This window comes from Triticum aestivum, chromosome 1D (genome assembly GCF_018294505.1).
Source record: "Triticum aestivum cultivar Chinese Spring chromosome 1D, IWGSC CS RefSeq v2.1, whole genome shotgun sequence".
Classification (NCBI taxonomy): Eukaryota; Viridiplantae; Streptophyta; class Magnoliopsida; order Poales; family Poaceae; genus Triticum; species Triticum aestivum.
This window is the reverse complement of record NC_057796.1, coordinates 224,676,495-224,695,862: the sequence shown is the minus strand read 5'-3', so window position 1 is coordinate 224,695,862 and position 19,368 is coordinate 224,676,495. Positions and strand designations below refer to the sequence as shown.

Below are 19,368 nucleotides of genomic sequence, written 5' to 3'. Positions count from 1 at the left end.
AAGAAGGGACAAATTTTCTAGCTTCAAATAATTCATCGAACAAGTGCGGGGGCATGGTGAGTATAGCAGTAGTGGATGGTACCTGGCGAGGCGGTCAGAGGAGAGAAGTTGAACAACTACTTAGGAGAAGCGGGGTAGAGCCCGGCTGGAACGCTGGAGATGACGGAGACGTAAAGTTCCCGCAGGGGTGTGGCGTGGAGGCCGGGGTGGTGGAGCGGCGACAAAGGTAGGAGAGAAAAAAGAAAGGAGAGAAAATGAGGAGGATGGAGGCGTGGGTCCGGGAAGGGTTTTTGGGTGGGCCGGGGGTGTCAGAGTCCTACGTGGCTCATGTCTGGACTCCCGCAAGGCCCCACGTTTGTCTCGGGTTTGCTGGAAAAAGTACGTCCAGGCCGCTCGGTGGACCTATACAGGCCCGCGTTGGATGGCAAACCGTGTCCAGACAACGCGACCTAGATGTATGTGGGTGGTTTGAGGGCCCGCCTTGGCGATGCACTTATATGGCAATATCACAACCTCAATAAGAAAAGCTCATCATAACTTTTAGGGTTGGCATATCTGATAAACGTTGGCCACGAGAGATGGCATTTGCGAACGTTACTCTGGTAGTTTCAATGTATTTAGAGAACTTGGGTGGTTCGCAAAACTGCAATGGCATTTTTTTAATTTTGAGTGTAAAAAAGTCATCCAAATTGCACCGTAGGATCAAGATCGTGTGCCAAGTAGGGCGTTCACTGACAGTTTCTCATTGGCAAACGTTCACCAGTTACTATTTTCACATTTTTTATCCACCACTCATCCATCAAACCAAACACATACTTGGCTATCTCCAACCACCTATCACCCTACTCAACCAACCAAAAAAGGAAAAGTGCTCAAATGAACCAGCTGATCCACACAACGCGTAAATCACCTCGTCCTATCGACGTTTGTCCCACGTGGGCCCCAAATGCACACACGCCTTATGCTTTTCCCTTTCCCCTTTATTCTACCTTCGTCCTCACCTCACATTTTTTTTCTTCCATCATGAATCCATCTCCTTCTACCTCGCCTCGTGATTCCGTCTTTTTTGCCTTCACAGCCTTGCTGTGAATGGAGGCGTGCTGTGAGCCCCGAGTAGTGGAGTTGGGAGCATGTCCGCCGGAGTTAGGGAGTGCTCGATCTCATCAATGTTGCAACCAATGGGAGCACCACCGCTCCTTTGTCGGAGGTGCAATGAAACACCGCCGACTTCCGTCACTGCGATGAAGCTGCGGCGAGCCGTCGGTGCTGAGCACCGTTATGCCGGTGTGGCACTGCAATGAAGCATCACCGGCTTTTCGTCGATGTTGTGACGGGCTGTGATGGAGCGCCGCTGAGCCAGTGTTGGCGCCACAATGACGATCGTTGCGCTGCCGTTCCTATGAGCTGGGTGACACTGCTTTCCTTCGGCTACACTTGTTTTTTTGCTTCGATGCGGCTAGAGGTGATGGGATGAGGGCGATGCGCCATGCATTGACTGATCCAATGTCTGTGAAGGGACGAATCCGATGGCTCACGACGCGACTAATTAATCAATTGGTTGATCCGTAAGGAAAAAGAGGCTATCCCTTGTGAGGCGGGGATATCCACACCCATCCAAACCAAACCCCCGAACCAAACGGACCCTAGTTTTTTCTAAACAAAACCAAACGGACCCTAGATAGCGGAGGGTCATGGCGCAAGATTGTGGGCCTTTCAGGTGCTGCCGAGCCCAAGCCTGATTACGGGTACCCACGGTCCATTCAAAGATTCCGCTCTGTCTAATTTTCTCTTCATCCGTTGGCTGCTTCTCTCTCGCGACGCCCGTCCGGCCCCGTTCGCCTCACAAAACCCTAGGCCACACTCTACTCCCATGGCGACGCCGGAGGTGGTCGCCTCCGACGGTGCCAACCCGCAGCATGAGCCATCTCGGGCTGAGGAAGCTGCCCCAGTGGCGGAACCAGGGGAAGCATCCGATCTTGGCGCCGTTGCGGCGGCCCCAGCGGTGGAAGAGGTGGCAGCTGGGGATGCCCCGCCCGCTACCACTCCTACCTCCACCTCCACCTCGAGTGCCGCAGTGCTACCGCCGCCTGCTTCCCCTGCCTCGGCTGCCGCTCCAGGGCCGCGGCCGCCGCGGCCGCAGTTCGCTGGCTCGCCGGCGTACATGGCGCCTCCGGCGTCGTCTCCGGCGCCCGCGTTCTCTTACAACGTTCTGCCCAGGGCGCCGCCCCCGCAGCATATGGGCAGCGGTTTGGCCCACCAGCAGCTAGCTTCCGCTCCGGTAGAGTATCAGTATCCTATCCCTTTCTTCAACTTATATGCTTAACCTAACTATTAACAGACGTTCATTTAAGAAATTTTTTTCTCTCATGCATTTTGTTGTATGATCCGCATATGCAATGCTGTAATTTTGTTCAAAGGATACATGGTGCTATCATTGCCGGGGAATATATTTTGGTTAGTTCTGATGATAGGTGCCGAGCCGCTGACATGTGATGCAATTTTTGATTGCAGAAGCCTGTCCGTTGTATTGTTTATGTAGGGACACTCTGAACTTAGTAATTTCAAACTGATATATAATCCTACTTTAGTCCTCCTGCCAAGAGGGTCATATATCACTCCGGTTAAAAAAACGACAATTTGTTTGTTTCTGTTAGCTTCAACATGAATGCCTAGTTCATGCTTTTGTCAAATAAATTGTTCTTTTAGGTGTATGTTACTATGTTGCATAATTATGTTGAAACTTTGATGTTATGCCTGCTGCACTGTTTTTGACCTTCATTTGGTAAACATTCTTTGGCTTGATTTTTCATCTGACGGAAAACACAGATAGGTTACCTTTCTCTATCACGGTCCACGGACGTCTGACGTGAACCTTTGCATAAAGAATTCTAAAATTTTCATATGAATGCCTAGAAGCCTATTCAATCAGTAATAAACCTGCTGCATGTTTCATTTCTATAGCCTTCATGATTAGTCAAGTGAAAATTCTTAATGGAACTAAACGTACATGGCTTTTGCATCCTGCTTCTGCAACATTTAATAAAGGAGTAAAAGAAATTCGACTATTGACACCTAAACTTATGATCGCTGCAAAGCAACTCAACGATGTTCAAGTTAGATTATCATAACTAGTATTCTTACCATTCTCCCTTTCCAGGCTCCGATGGCTCGTCCAATGCCTCCAGCGGCTCTCCAGCCACCAGCTCCACGGCAGTATTTTGGGAACAGGCCTTCTTTCTCATATAATGTAGTCTCACATGCCAATGCTAGCCTGCCTACTGGTCAGCAGTTTCAACTTGACACTGTAATTTCTCATGGCTTTATTATTACTAGCATTACTATTGTTCTTGTTATTAGTTTTTAATGAACCGATCCTCTTCTGTAACGCACTAACATTTAATGCCACCTTTTCTTTCAGAGGACAAACCATGCTGTCCAAGTCCCTATGTTTGCTCCACCAGCATCCTTGCAACCTCCTGCTCCTGGGCAATTGCCTCGCCTAGGTGCACCATTCCCTGGACCTATGGCACCAAATCCTCCTGCATCTATTCGGTTGCCATTTCCAGTGCCACCTAGGACGCCCAATATTCTTTATGGTGCAAACCCACAACAGGCACAGTCCTGACCCCTGAGCCCTCCAGCTTTTTTTTAGCACTGCATGCTTCGATTGGCTTGCTCCCATATGCTTGAATCTTGTCAATGAGGCACTAATATTTTTTTGAATTATTACAGGGTAACCTGGATGTTGGTGCTTCCAAGTCGGATGCCCCAAGTGCCCCAGAGGTAAGTCCCCATACAGTGCAGTCACTGCCACCTCGTCCTGAGGGATTTGGGGCTGTTGGGGGTTCTGCACCTGGACAACGTCCTTCAAACTTGTCAACTCCACCAAGCCTCCTTCAGAGGCCTACAGGTCCAGCCCCATCTTTGCCTCAAACATCGCCATCAGGTGCTGCACCAGGTGCTGTTCCACGGGCAACTCAGCAACAGTTTTATCCATCCTATCCTTCAGCGCCTGGTAATCCACCTCAACCTTTATGGGGATATCCTCCACAACCTACTGGCTTTCAGCAGGCTCCCTTCCATTCATATCCACCGGGCTCTCTTGGACCTCTTGGTGCACCAATGGTTGGAACTTCTTCTGTGACTACATCCTTGCCCAACATCCAACCACCAGGCATTACAACTGGTGATCCCAAAGAACAACCATCCGTAAATCCAGGATCTGTGCAGTCCATTCATACTTCAGTTGAACAACATCCAACAGGTATTCTTTTTACTGGAGCTGATGTTCGTGTTGAGTCTTGGTGTTCCTGTTAATTCTCCAGTTCTTATGATTTATGTGGAATGCTGAAGGGCTGGAGGACAGAAGTACGGCCGGAGTTCAGGATTCAGATACATGGTCTGCACACAAAACAGAAGCCGGTGTTCTATATTATTACAATGCCTTGACAGGGGAATCAACTTATCAAAGACCACCTGGTTATAAGGGGGAGGTAGTTGCACGAAGAATAGCTTTATCAAGTAATATAACTTCATTCTAGTCTGTGACATGGCAATTTAGCACCACAATGTAACTAACTCATTTTTCCTGTTCTGCTATAGCTCGAGAAGGTTGCAGCTCAACCAGTTCCAGCTTCTTGGTATGTCGTGCAACTGCTCATTTTACCCTGTGCTACTTCGGCTAATTTTATGTTGGCATATGAGGGTTGTAAGAACCTTCTTGAATTTGATCAGTCCCACTTCTATACTCTTAGGCGTTTTACGAAACATCTTGTACCTACAATTTCCTGTGGATGATAATGTGCACAGCAACTAATTATAAGGTCTTGTTAAATGTTGGATGATCGGTAAATAGTACTCCCCCCGTCCGGAAATACTTGTCGTTGAAATGAATGTATCTAGATGTATTTTAATTCTAGATACATCCATTTTCATCCATTTATACGACAAGTAATTCCGGACGGAGGGAGTATAAAGTATAAACCACAAAATGCAATTATGAGTAGTGTAAAAGAACGGCCTGCTCTTGTTTACATTTTGATATTGGTGCCACAAGGCAGGATATTTAGTTTTCTTGTATTATCTGGCATGATTTCACATGTTTTATTTGTTGTATTCCAGCTCAATATGATTGCAGTATTATCCAGCGAAATATCAATGTTTGAGATGTTGTTGAACAACTTTTCCTGTCCATCTAGATTGGTAACATACTACCCAACAACAACAACAACAAAGCCTTTAGTCCCAAACAAGTTGGGGTAGGCTAGAGGTGGAACCCATAAGATCTCGCAACCAACTCATGGTTCTGGCACATGGATAGCAAAGCTTCCATGCACCCTGTCCATATCTGGTACCATACTACCCATCTAAGATATTGTCATAAATGCACTTCTGCATGTCAGGACCAACCCTATGTAGGCCCTGCAAGGAATATATGAATTTTTGCAGACTCCTGTAATAATTGAATGGCTTTCTAGCGTGTTCCAAACATGCATGTAAATTTCTGGAAGCTGCCATTGTTATGAATGTTTTTATCCTCTTTGGTCTTTTGCTCTTCACCTGAATAAACATGCCAATTTGTTTTTCTGTGCATGCCCACAAATAGTGTTTCACGGACCTTACATTTTTTCACTTTGTCAGGGACAAAATTGCTGGCACAGACTGGAGCATAGTAACTACAAGTGATGGAAAGAAATATTACTACGACAATAAACAAAAGGTATGTGCTTGATGATGGTTTTGAAGCTCAGCACATATACTACATTGGGTTAGTGGGGTAGCCTTCCAGTATCGCATGAATTTGCTAATAGTATATGGCTTAATTCTGATGCTGAACAGGTTAGCAGCTGGCAACTTCCGCCAGAGGTGGCTGAACTCAACAAGAATGCTGATTCTGGCAACTTGAAAGGAAGTTCAACTTCACTGCAGGATGCTGGCACAGTAGCAAATAAGGGAGAGGCGAGTGGTGAAATAAGTACTCCTGCCATACAGACAGGTGGCCGTGATTCGTTGCCGCTTCGGCAAACAGTTGCCCCTGCATCGCCTTCTGCTTTGGATTTGATAAAGAAGAAATTGCAGGACGCTGGTGCTTTCAGTGTGTCCTCTCCTCTTGCTACTCCTTCATCTAGTGCATCCGAGTTGAATGGATCTAAACCAGCTGATGGTGCACCTAAGGAACAGCAAGGTTCAAAAAATGGTGAGAAATCAAAGGATAACAATGGCAATGAAAATATGTCAGATTCCTCTTCAGATTCAGATGATGAGGAACATGGACCAAGTAAAGAGGATTGTATTCGTGAGTTTAAGGTAATTTTCATGATGTTATTTTGAATTTCAGAATAGATGTCGAGGGAGCTTTTTTCTCCTCCACAAGATTTGGTTTTCCCTGAAATGCTAGTTTAAGACAATGAACTTTGATGCCTTTTCAATTCGTTTGTATTATGTAACCATATGCTATTTCATGTTTTTGGCAAGGCGAAATTTTGTCTACTTTATGTTATTCGGAACCAAGATAACTGAATGCAAATTGTTTATTTATGAAACTTGCTGATTCTTGTTGGTGCTGTGAAGTAATAACATGACATGGATGCATTTTTAACTTTCACAGAAAATGCTAAAGGAACGAGGAGTAGCACCATTTTCAAAGTGGGAGAAGGAACTGCCAAAAATAGTATTCGATTCACGATTTAAGGTTTGTGAAATTGGTCATTATAGCCTTTCATGAGATCTTTAAGGTTTGCCAAGTTTGTGACCGTACTCCTGCTTCCATACTATCATTTGTGGCCAACAGGGACACTCCCTCTCCATGTAGGATTTTTCATAGTTGATTTCTACTTGTATGGGTGCATTATCTTTCTTCCAAGTAGTTTATGCGTAGAGTTCTGATTGCCGAGTGCTATAGTAGTATGAAAGAGGAGAGCTCCCGCATAGTGCACAAAGAGAAGTTTTGATTCAGATGGTTTTCATTGAAATACTAGAAACTTTTAAATGGACTGTTGGATTTTCTGCATGACTGAATATTGAGAATGACACACCTAACCGTTTATATGCTTTTCTGTTTATTCTTGGCCGAAGACCAGAGCGAGCCTGAACATATCTTGACTTATCATTTGTCACAAGGATAACAAAGTGAATGCTGACCAATGATCTCAAGGATCTTTTTGTTTCTTTGTTCCTTCTGCACCAGGTGTTCCCCTTTCAAGGCAGTGATATAGTTTCCTAATCCTAACAAAATAAATAACCGTAGCTATCCAACTTGGTTCAAGTTCCAATGATGCAAAGTCAGTGCTTTCTTTCTGTAATTGAATTGATACTGTAATTGGTGGTTATGTCTGTAGATTTACTGTGATTGCAGTTAAAGGTAAACTCTAAAGTGTCCTTATAAGTATCTGCTGTTCGAGGCTAACTCCTGTTCTTCTAACTGGAAAAAAACTGACGAACCTAGTTCATTGTGATCTGTGTTCAAATTACAGCGATTACTCATTTAGAGAATCTGTGTTCTCTGTGCTTGTGGTTCTGGTTTATCATTAAGTAGCTTCTGTGTTACTACTTTTGGTTGTGGTAACCTCTTCTTTAGAGCCATAACAATAAGTTTACTCGAATCAGGAAAGATTCTGCATAAGTAACTAAATTCAGCAGCTCAATGCTGCACAGCATAGCAAATGCCAAACTGCCCATTTATGCTCTGTTTTTCTAATCCTGGTTATGTTGTATCCAAGGCTCCAAGCAAAACCTCATGTTGGAGTACATCAATTATGATTAGCTGATCGCTACACTGTATGTTCAGAAAGGATCATACTAAATTTGCCCTTTTCCAAAGTAGGCCCTAAATTGTATTTCTTCCTGCTTAAGTAGAAGTAGTGATTACTTGTCATACATGAATTACTCCCTCCGGTCCTTTTTATTCTGCATATAAGAATTGTCTGAAGTCAAACTTCATAAAGTTTGACCATATTTATATGAAACAATATCAACATCTACCATGCTAAAGTTATACAAAATGAAAATATAAGTCATCACACATCTATTGATATTGATTTCATATTGTGAATGTTGGTATTTTTTTCTATAAAGTTGGTCAAACTTTACGAGGCTTGACTTCGGACAAATCTTATATGCGAACTAAAAAGGACCGGAGGGAGTACATGAAACTTACTTATAATGCTTATTACTGTAGTAAGGCGCTCCCTCTGTTCCATAATTCTTGTCGTGGTTTTAGTCCGACACGAATTATGGAACGGGGGGAGTACAATATATTTTCTTTTGGTTTGCCTGCTGCTACTATTAGCTTTACAGCAGTAATTCTATATTCGAATGATACTAACTGTAGATTGCCCCACTACAGGCTATTCCAAGTCACTCGACTAGACGGGCTATATTTGACCACTTTGTTCGGACACGTGCTGACGAGGAACGAAAAGAGAAGAGAGCTGCTCAGAAGGCTGCCGTTGAGGCATATAAACAGCTATTAGAAGAAGCATCTGAGGTTCACTAATTGCTATTAATTCATTTTACAAGTTGAGGTTTTCCTTTAAATTAGGGCATCCGATGGCTGCTTATTTTTGCAACTGCTGCTTTCTTGAATGTCATGCCTTAATACATAAATTGCAGGGCATTGATTCGAAAACAGGTTACCAGGATTTCGAAAGAAAATGGGGTGCTGACCCAAGATTTGCAGCCTTGGATAAAAAAGAAAGGGAGGCTCTTTTCAAGGAGAAGTATGGCCACCTACTTTTATATTAATGTTATTGAATTTCAGTTTCGTCTTTCGAATCAAATCATTGGGTTATCAACATTTACTTGACACATTTTCAAATGTTTGAGCAGGGTGAGGGCTCTTGAAGAGAAAGTTCAATCAGCGCGAAATGCTGTCATAACTGACTTCAAATCAATGCTTCGAGAATGTAAAGATATAATCCCAACTAGCCGTTGGACCAAAGTAAGTTCCTTGTACTCATTTCACTACATATCTCGTGTCAAGATTAAATGACAAAGAAGGCACATCTGATTTATGTAAAATATGATAATCTGCCTTGTGATGATATATTGATATTCTGTTACGTGCACTTACAGATTAGTATAGACATTTGTATTTGTATTGCAATAAAATAAGTCAGTTATTTTGTGCTCTCATCATTTTTTCTTCTTTTACCACACTAAGAAAAAAATGCGTTATGGTGATGAAGATAGTCTATATTATTATCTTTCTTCTCTGTGTGAAGATAGTCTTATTCCCGTGTTTTCCTTGAGGCAGCGACTGGTCAGTAAGCAATTTGAGAGATGGGTATGTTATAATAATATAATATGCCTAAATCAAAGCATTTGCTCATAAGTTGCACAGTACACGTTCGCATATTTGGATTAGAGATATGACTTGAACACAATCAATAAGGCTGTACGGCGAACACTGCATAGGCTCAATCAGTCCCTCGTAAAGGGAATGTTGGTTGGGGGCTAGAAAATTGCTTCATCAAGATGTGATGAATTCTGGCAGAAACCAAATAGTACTCCCTCCGTCCCATAATGTAAGACGTTTTTTGACACTACACTAGTATAAAAAAACGTCCTATATTATGGGACGGAGGGAGTAATGTTTAACAATGCATCATTTTTGAACAACCGCCCATCTTCGTAATATACCCCATCTTCCTTCCTTGGGTTACTTGCCGGCAGCGCAGGGTCAGGCTTTGCATCTGAAGGCATCTACAACCAGGCACAGATGTGCACGGCTTTCTCTGTGTCTATCGCCGCTTGGACGCTCTTCCCTGTGCTACCCTACGCACGCGGCCCCAAAGGCTTCCAATATTGACAGAAGTGGCAGCTGCAGATCGATGAACCGTCAACGAAAATTTGAGTGTTGCTCCTTGTTTGTGAAACAAAAGAACAGTGAGAGGTATAGGCAGTATGGTGTGAAGCGGCGGCTTGAGGGTTTAGCACATGATTAGACGCGATAGTTAGTGGAGTGACACGGCAGTTCCAGTGGAGACGGTAGTTGGCTATGTTTGGAATGACGTGGATCCAGGATTTTTTGAGTTGGATCCAGGACGAGGAATCAATTTTAGATTAAAGAGAGATTATTTCATTTTGTTATCTTCTAATATTGACAGCAGTAATGGGTTCGTTCTCCTATTGTGAAACTTAAATTATTGTGTACTCATGATATTTTGTAACACGATTTGTGTAACTTGTCGATTTGCCCATTTCTTCTGGAAAGTTGAAACTTAGCAATAGACCAAGTCAAACAGCTGCCTCTGAGGCTCTGACATAGGGAGCCGTATTGTCTAGTGAAAGTTTGTGATTTAAAGTTGCCATTTTGATGCCTGTTTTCTAGTTGCCACTAACCGGTAATCATCTGGATGTGCTTTACCGAAGTATGATCGTCTGTTTCATACGTTAGCCATATATCTTCACATGGACAGGTTTCATCTTTCCGGCGTTTACATTGACATGGCATGACATCACTGTGTTTAGCTGGTGTGAACCAATTGTGACCCTACAACAGTCCCTTCCCTTCTGAACTTCATATAAAACAGCCGATTGTTTACTTGGGTCAAACTTGTATAGTGTTGTAGGAGTATGTGATTTTGATCTGTCAATTTTATGTAATTTTGATCTGTCATTTCTTTAATGGATTGTACTACTGCATACAGGTGAAAGAAAATTTCCGGAGTGATCCAAGGTACAAAGCTGTAAAGCACGAAGAGAGAGAGAATGCTTTTAATGAATACATAGCAGAACTTAAATCCGCTGAACGGGAAGTGGAGCAAGCTGCAAAGGCCAAAGTGGATGAACAAGTATGTCAACTTAGCTGATGAACTGTACGATGCTTTATTTATCGCGTGTGGTTTCACACATACTGTGGTATGCATTGTTAGGCCAAATTAAGGGAAAGGGAACGCGAAGCTCGCAAAAGGAAAGAAAGGGAAGAGCAGGAAATGGAGAGAGTAAAATTGAAGATCCGAAGAAAAGATGCCACATCTTCGTATCAGGCTTTGCTTGTTGAAACTATAAAAGATCCAAAGGTGATTTGGTTGACTTATTTATTCTTTATTTAACTGCACATGCTTCTTGGTCTTAAGTGCTCCCTCTGTAAAGAAATATAAGAGCATTTAGATCACCACTACTTTGGTGATCTAAATGCTCTTATATTTCGTTACAGAGGGAGTACTTGTCATAGTACTTTTTTTACGTTCAGCCGATCTGTTTCTTTTGCTCCTTAGTGAGTTCCTTTTGATATATTAGGATACACTCACTTTTGATTATTGGCATGTTGCCTCTTTGCAAAATATAAACTGACATACTATGTTGTTTTTGTTCCATAGGCATCATGGGCTGAATCCAAACGAAAACTTGAGAAGGATCCGCAAGGTCGTGCTGTAAATCCGGACTTAGGCCAAGGTGAGGCCGAGAAGTTATTCCGTGAACATGTCAAGGACTTATATGAGGTATATTCCTACTATGGTGGTCCTTTGTAGCTACTGTAATAAAAATTCTAACTCTCTGGTGTGCTAGCTGCTTGCTTATTGGGTCTGCTTCTTGGGCTCTCTGAGCCTGTTGGCCTGTTCCAATCATTTTCTTTGACAGAGGAATTTGCCAAAATATTCAGCAGATTCACATGAACTATTGTATGGAAGTCTTTATGGATGGAATTATCTCATGTATTTATGTTTGAGCTTCAATGCTTGGGTCACTGCTACTCCCTCCGTAGTTAGTACAAAGTTGAGTCATCTATGTTGGAACGGAGGGAGTACTTCAATATATCCTCTTTGTTTAAGCAGACGTGGTAGCATTTTGGCCGCGATATGTATCATCTGAGCTTGCATGCTTAAATTATGGTATGCTTTTGACCTGACCTGATGTTCCTATAATTTCCCTGCAGCGTTGTGTCCGTGACTTCAAGGCACTTCTGTCTGAGGCGATTGCCCCAGACGCAGCAACTCGGACGACGGAAGGAGGAAAGACTGTGGTTATCTCTTGGAGCGAAGCAAAAGACCTTCTAAGATCTGATCCAAGGTACAGCAAAGTGGCAAGCAAAGATCGAGAGTCAATGTGGTGGCGATATGCGGATGATATGGTGAGAAAGCTCAAACAGCCGGACACAGAGAAACCGGATACCGATGCCAGACAACAACGACAACAACGCAGGTCCTCTGATCCGCCGAGGCGGAGGTAACTTTTAGAAACATCCACTTGTGTACCTCCCTGGTTATTCCTCTTGGGTTGTTCAGGACCCCTTGTCTGTGTAACAAAATGGCCTTGAGTTATCATCACCAGTTTTGATAGCAAGAACTCAACTGTTCCGCAACCCCCTTCCTGGTGCCATTTTATGCTGCCATGTCACATTGTTGGCTGTTGCGATATGGATATCTTCAGTTCTTTTGTTGTGAAAGAATAAATTTTCTAAAGTTGATGAAATACATCGAGTTGTCTTCCAAAAAGAATGCCATGTTAATGTGCTATTTTGTTTCACTTGAAGCAAAGTGTTGGCCTGCTCTTGCCAGCAGACTTCACCTGTAACCATGTACCTGCACCATACAAACGAAGCATAGAGCAAGAGCAGCGAGGAGTTTCAAAACAAAAAACGGCGAGGAAGGTGTTTTTTACTTCACACTTGAATTCATAAAACCATATGAAGAGAGAAGAAATATGCACCAACTTCAGAAAATGCCCATGGGGTGGCATGATCTCATTCTCATGTTTGTATTCCTCGAACATTTTGGTCGAACAATAGCTCATCTAATAGAAATTTTAAATAAGCACACAATTAGCAACTAAACAAATAATAAAGTAATTAAAAACCCCCATTATGAGCTATTCCTTTGTTCCAAATATCATTTTGAACAGAAAAAACACTCTACCAATCACTGATTTATGCGCGAAATGGAACGGATCGTCGGCTGTCAAAACATCTGAAATTCATAACCCTGCTGCTCGGATTTAAAACAACGACGATCAATCTAATACGGTTCTTATTTAAGTTCAATTTTAGGTTTTTTTAAAACAATTTCAGGTTAACCAAAATGGTATGAGGCCTTCATAGTTTTTTTTTGGGTGAAATGGACTAGTGCTGCAGGCAGACTGTAGAGCAGTTGTGCAAGCTTCCGCAGCAGAAAGGGGAAGTCCCCTCAAACGCAAGGCCCAAACCCTCGCAAACCCCGTGCTCACTCACCAATCACCATGGCGTCCCTCCTGCGCCGCCGCCACCCCCACCCCTCCGCCGTCTCCGCCCACCTCCTCCGCCGCCTCTTCCCTCCTGCGCCGCCGCCACCCCCACCCCTCCGCCGTCTCCGCCCACCTCCTCCGCCGCCTCTCCGCGCTCCCGGACGTCGATCCTTCGCCAGCCCCCGCCCCCGCCCCCGCCCGCGCGGCGGCCCGCGCCTCCATCATCGATCTCCAGCTCGCCGTCCGCGCGGAGACCGACCCGGACCGCGTCCACTCCCTCGTCGCCTCCGCGCTCTCCAGCCCCGACTACCACCGCCTCCACACCTCGCGCGACCTCTTCTCCCTCGCCGCCTCCCGCCTCGACCGCCTCCACCGCCCCGACCTCGCCGCCTCCCTCCTCGACCAGCTCCTCGCCTCCGCCCCGGTCTCCCCCGGCCTCCTCGCGCTCGCCCTCTCCCTCTTCCCGGGCCCGGACGACGCCGTCCGTGCCTTCTCCTCCTCCGCCCCCGCCGCCCGCTCCGATGTCTCCCTCTCCGCCCTCCTCTCCGCGCTTCTACGCGCGGGCCGCATCGACGACCTCAAGTCAACCTTCAAATCCGCCGAGTCCTCGCTCGGCGTCGCCCCTGGCCGCGCCTCCCACAACGTGCTCCTCCACGCTCTGGTCAAGAGCTCTGAGCTACCCGCTGCCCGCAAGCTGCTCAACGAAATGGCCAAGAAGAAGTTTAAGCATCGCCCGCCCGCGGACATCATATCCTACAATACTCTCCTCGCTGGGTTCTCTGAGCAGGACGATGCCGAGGAGTTTGAGAAGCTGCTCAAGGAAATCAATGAGAACAAGCTGGAGCCTAATGTCGTCACATACAATTGCCGGATGCGGTGGTTTGCAAGGAAGGGGGAAACCTTCAAGGGCGAGGAGCTGCTCGATGTGATGGAGTCAAAAGGCGTGCTGCCCAATTACGTTACTTACAATGCGCTTGTGCAGGGGTACTGCAAGGAGGGGAATGCCGGGGCCGCCATGCGAGTATTCAAGAGGATGAAGGTGATGAAGAGGCGGGAGGGGAGGAGTGACTTGGGAGTGTCGGTGCACTCGCAGACATATGTCCTGCTGTTTAAGAGTTTGGTAGAGAAGGAAAGGCTTGATGATGCACTGTGGCTTTGTAACAGCTGCTTTGCAATGAAGGCAGCCCCATCATTTGAGGCTGTCAAGGGTTTAGTCGAGGGGTTGGTCAAGGGAGGGAGGTCTGCAGAGGCCAAGGGTGTTGTTGCTAAGATGAGCTTTCTTGTGAAAGGGGATGCTAAAGTTGCTTGGGAGAAGATTGCTGGTGAATTATCTCTTGAAGAGGGAGCACCAAGTTCAGATCCATGATTTGTTGGAGGCATGCAAGTCAGTTCTGATTTATTCAAGTGTTTTGGCCTTTGAATAACGTTGATGAAGAAGAAGGGCATTCACATGGGTTCTAGTATTGTCTTCATGTTATCATGGGCCTATCTTTCAAGGTCCAATAGTTAGATCAGAGTGTAATGTCTCTATAAGGCAGAATGGTCAGTGCCATTTCATAATCCCTTTTCTGCAAGAGCTTCTTCTATTTTGTTGCCTTTTGGCAATACTTAAAAAGATATTACATTTGTTAAAGTGCTAAGGGGATCTTGATACTATCTACTATCTATCACTGTAACCGTTTGTTTAGTATAATTCAGAATAGTTTTATATAATGGTATGTTTCAAGCCTCAGTTGTTCTGCTTCTTTTTCCTTCTGAGAGGAAGGTAGTACCAGTATTAGTTTGCTCATACACTTGTACATTGTACAACCAGCACAGATTAAAAAAATAACAGCTTATACAGTCTTGGGAACAAACTCGAGTAACTGACATTGTTTGATAATTGATAGCATAAAGCATAAAATTACAAAGTGCTGAGTATGTAGTGAACAGAAATCATCAAGACGCTATGCTTATGATATTCTTACAGTATATAATTATAGCCGCGAATTGCTATCCTTACACTGTATAATTATAATTGTGAAATGCTACTGTGCCATATAAAGCTTGTTTTTGATCTTTCCATGTATCTGGTAGTAACCTACTTGGATCTCCTTCAATTTCAGTTAATGCCCCGAACTAGCATTCCTTCAAATGTGATGCCTGGGCCAAAAGCCAAGATCAATCCCCACTCTTCCCTTATTGCCCCTTTCTTCAATTCATCCCTCAAATACTCCAGCACATAGAAGACTGTGTTGCTGCTCACATTCCCATAGTTCATCAGGGCCTTTCTACTGATCTTGAGTTTATCTGGCTCAAGTTCAAGACAAACCTCCAGCCTGTTCAATATTGCTGGTCCGCCGGGATGCACAGCCCAAAATACGTCATTGAACTCCTTTATCCCAACCTTGTCCATGAGTATCCTGCAGAAGCCTTCTATGCGGCTTTCAATCTTTTCAGGCAAATCACGCCCCAGTTTGAAGTTAATCCCTTCCTCTGAGATCTTGCCATCAATTACCTTGTCTGTCCCTGGTAGGAACTCCTGGGTTGAGAACTCAAGCTCCAAGAAAGGATCCTCTTCTGCTTTGATAGGGCTTGCTCCAATAATTGCAGCTGATGCACCATCACCAAACAGAGCAGCACCAACGAGGTCATAAGGACGATCAGGGCTTGGCGGCCGGAAGCCCAACACAGTTGTCTCCGCCGCTATTACAAGGACACGGCTCCCTGGGTTGTTCTCTGCAATGTCCTTGGCAGTGCGGAGGGCGGCAGCACCACCTGAGCAGCCAAGGAAGAGAAGGGATGTGCGCACTGTGTTTGGAGAGAGGCCAAGACGGGTTGCCAGGAAAAGATCACCCCCTGGGAGGCGAAGCTCGCTGGAGGAGATGTAGACCAGGTGGGTAATATCAGCTGCTGGACGGCCCCACTCACCAAGGGCGGCACGAGCTGCAGCAGCACCAAGTTCAAGCACCGCGGCATTGCAGATGTCAAGCCGTGGCGTCAATGTTGGAGAGCCTTCTGTCTTCAATTCTGGGTATTCATCCAGGAGCTCCTTCGACATGACAGTGTACCTTGTCCTCACTGTTGTGGTCTTGCCTGTCAAATCAAATCACAGGGGAACAATTATACATACATTGGAGGGACTGATGCAAATTACTACTTCCTCAATTCGGAAATAAGTGTTGTGAGTTTAGTTCAAATTTGAACTAAAACCATGTCACTTATTTCCGAACGGAGGGAATACATAACAAATAAGTATAGTTTATAGTTTGTGATTATGTACTATTAACTCTTGTTTGCTTAGCCCTCACCACAAATAGAAGGACAAAAACAAATGGTGTTCTAGTGTTCTTTTTTGAGGGGGTCTAGTGTTTGTCCTAGAGCAAAAAATAAGTACAATTGGAGAGTAATAATTCTAGTTGCGCACGCATGTTGTTTCTAGGTGGATTTTTTTTTTTAGCGGTCAATGACTGTAGGAGAGTTTTCCTACAGTCTCTTTTCTTGTGAAATTTTGTTTCTAGGTAGAATTTTGTTGTGTTTCTCATCACACTAATTCCATTTTACACATGATTTACATACTCTAAAATAGGTTAGGTACTGCTGATTTTCTTGAGCTAAACTGTAACTGGGATTTAGTAATAATGACCATGTGAACATTTTATTTACCGAGTGGAGATTCGTTGCACTTTGCACCTATGATAACTGACAGTTATACTAAAGCATGGTAGATTCTGTAAACTAAGATGCTACAACCAAATGGCAATGATCTCTTTACGGAGAATCAACTATTTTTGTTTTCGAAGTCGACGGAGAACAACTATTGCTGCCAACTTAAAACTCTCAGCCCGAGAAGCAGTTATATGTAAAACTACAAATGACATGAAGGAAGGAAGCTCACAGAGGCGTTCGAGCTTGGCCCTGGTGGCGGGATCGTCGCAGCTGGTGTCCTGGAGGTAGGTCTCGACGAGCTTCTCCTGGGGTAGAACTTGTTCAGGGAGACCCTTGCCGAGTGCGAGCAGCTTGGCCTTGCCCCCCGAGCCGTGGCTTATGCCGTTGCCGCCCCCGCCGATGCTCCCGAGTCCACCAAGGCCAGACATCGCTGCCTCACAGGCGCTCCTTGCTTGCTTCCGCTTCAGGTTTACAAGTTCTCCGCTCCTGTGATTTCACTGTGTGCGTGATGGGTGCTTCGCTTTAATAGGGGATGCTCGCCATGGGGCTGTTTGGGTTCAGGCTTGCTGGGAGCGGGTTGTTTGGTGTTAGGCCTGAGGGAACGACGGCATGAGTGTGAACTGAAAAGGGTGGTAGGTTGTGGACTGGTCATCTGGTTTTCTTCCAGTTTTTATGGAAGGGCGGCTCGCGCAGGTTTGTTCTCCCACCCCCCTTCTTTGGTTCGCCCATGGTTTTTGCCCATCTATTCGGTGTGATCTTCGTGTGAGCCCCCATGCCCTGTTGTAAAACTGTCTCATGCTTGTTTACCTGAAACGTGGTTGATGCTGGAGTCTCTGGGCAGGCAGACACTCTTGCTGTTTGTTAGTAGTATATGAGCAGTGTCTCTTCGTTTGTCTTAGTTGGGTATACTGATTCTCAGAAATTGTCAGTTTGTGATATGGTTATAAGGTTCTGGAGCTGAAACCTGGAGGTTCTGTTCTGTTGCTGCTTGTGCCTGGGACGCCACAACTTCTGCCACCGTGCCAGGGTTGTTATATGCACACACTCGGCGCGGCTTTTGGCACGCCCCCAAAGCCCGTGCCCGCGGCCTCGCGACATGGCTCCCTGGCTCCGATGAATCCTTGCCCACACCATGCGTGCGGCCAGGACCACGCGGCACAGCCAGCATTTGCTTAAAAAAACTGCCAAGATGAAGGAGAACTGTTGGGTCACTCCAACATCGCCGCCTGTTAAACTGCATCTGCATGCTTCCGTTTGTTATCTTCGGCGATATTCTGTATGTACTCGTGAGCGTCTGTTGCACATCGCCGGTTTGCTCGACATGACCAGGACCGAGGCCCGGTTGTGGTGAGCTGTCGGTCTACGCACACTTACGTTTCCACCTTACGTAAATTTCCTAACTACTCCCTCCACTCCAACTCATTACAGATACCAAAAAAATAAATTTAATGACTGCTTTGCAAATCAATTTTTCTTTTTGTTAAACGGGATCGTTAATACGTCACAAGCATACAACGAATGAATATGAAGAAAGTAGCTGAGTGTCGTCGGGCAAGTCATAGTGGGAAGTAACTTAAAGTAGTAACATGTATATGTTATTAGTCTATGTTACTACCTTCATAGTGGGTAGTAACATAAGTTTAGTGTCATGCAAGCCTTCATTTATTAGGTTGTAGACACATTTTGCATTGGGGTGCGTTATGTTACGGTAACATATTATGTTACCAAAAACACCTCTCTCCTCATTAACTCTTTGCCACATAAGCACATTTGTCTTGGGTTGCGTTATGTTACTAGCTAAGTTACTCCCACTATGACTAGCCTTATGACCACATGCATGTAAGTATTAAAAAGTTGCTAGTACGAGAAAACATCATTAACTTTTGCCTCGGTTACTGTTGGTGGCCTTGTATCGATGCAAAACGTATTTTTGATAATGGCCTTGTATAAGGGAATGGAGGGAGTAATATACCCCCTCCCCCCGATTCCAACTGGGTGGGCCCCCCTTCTCTAATTTCGCCCAACAAAAAGATGCCACCTGGCCTATTACGTTAATTACATAAGACTGATTCCGTAGATAGATGTAGCATTGCTCATTACAAGCAATTCTAGAAATATAGCAATCTTTAGCAGTTCCATGAGCCACATCGTTGTCTTCCCTCAAGCAATGCTGAGACTTAACTCCTCGTGTATCTCTGGATATGTCCACAGCGTCGACATATATTGCGGCAGCCTCATCCCACAATTGTTCCCGACCTGAGCAAAGCTTCAATGGGCAATGACCTCCACATTCCCTTGATCCCAAGTTCCCGTGATCAGGTCAATCCACAAAAAAAAGGGAAAAAGATCACACACTTTAGAAATAAGTGTATTGCCTCTTCTTAGTGACCACTTTGCGGTTTGGGCTTGAGGATCAAAGTATCTTCCCAGATGTTTATTTTCTTTCCATCTCCTACATATGGATCCTCTCCTAAAAATTTGGATTCACGCAAACAATCTTTGCCATCTAAACAAGGAGCCCTTCTAGATCATGCATTTGGCATATTTTTAAGTGCAATC

General features: G+C 44.8%; 3 protein-coding genes across 4 annotated transcripts; 2 read left to right on the top strand and 1 right to left on the bottom strand.

Moving 5' to 3' along the window:
* The first annotated feature begins 1,778 nt into the window (after nucleotides 1–1,778).
* On the top strand, nucleotides 1,779–12,430 carry LOC123181118 (pre-mRNA-processing protein 40C). 2 transcript variants are annotated; one of them, XM_044593343.1, is made up of 16 exons: nucleotides 1,779–2,278; nucleotides 3,158–3,304; nucleotides 3,419–3,613; nucleotides 3,733–4,264; nucleotides 4,354–4,493; nucleotides 4,603–4,640; nucleotides 5,641–5,719; nucleotides 5,839–6,306; nucleotides 6,608–6,691; nucleotides 8,345–8,485; nucleotides 8,611–8,717; nucleotides 8,827–8,938; nucleotides 10,650–10,793; nucleotides 10,875–11,021; nucleotides 11,322–11,444; nucleotides 11,879–12,430. In XM_044593343.1, the coding sequence occupies exons 1-16, from the start codon at nucleotides 1,871–1,873 to the stop codon at nucleotides 12,170–12,172; spliced, it is 3,159 nt and encodes a 1,052-aa protein (XP_044449278.1). In that variant the 5' UTR covers nucleotides 1,779–1,870; the 3' UTR covers nucleotides 12,173–12,430. The 2 variants fall into 2 exon arrangements, with proteins under 2 accessions (XP_044449278.1, XP_044449279.1); XM_044593344.1 differs by having other exon boundaries at nucleotides 1,992–2,278; nucleotides 3,158–3,281.
* An 819-nt stretch (nucleotides 12,431–13,249) lies between these two features.
* Nucleotides 13,250–14,874, top strand: LOC123181117 (pentatricopeptide repeat-containing protein At3g22470, mitochondrial; the record flags this gene model as incomplete). The annotated part of the gene is made up of 1 exon (XM_044593341.1): nucleotides 13,250–14,874. A coding segment is annotated over one exon (1,278 nt), but the record flags the coding sequence as incomplete, so codon positions are not given.
* A 144-nt stretch (nucleotides 14,875–15,018) lies between these two features.
* LOC100294699 (chalcone synthase-like protein) lies at nucleotides 15,019–17,352 on the bottom strand. Its single transcript, XM_044593340.1, has 2 exons — nucleotides 17,039–17,352; nucleotides 15,019–16,236 (listed from the first exon to the last, which is right to left on the bottom strand). Exons 1-2 carry the CDS (start codon nucleotides 17,235–17,237, stop codon nucleotides 15,263–15,265), a joined length of 1,173 nt encoding a protein of 390 aa, XP_044449275.1. The 5' UTR covers nucleotides 17,238–17,352; the 3' UTR covers nucleotides 15,019–15,262.
* Nucleotides 17,353–19,368: the final 2,016 nt, after the last annotated feature.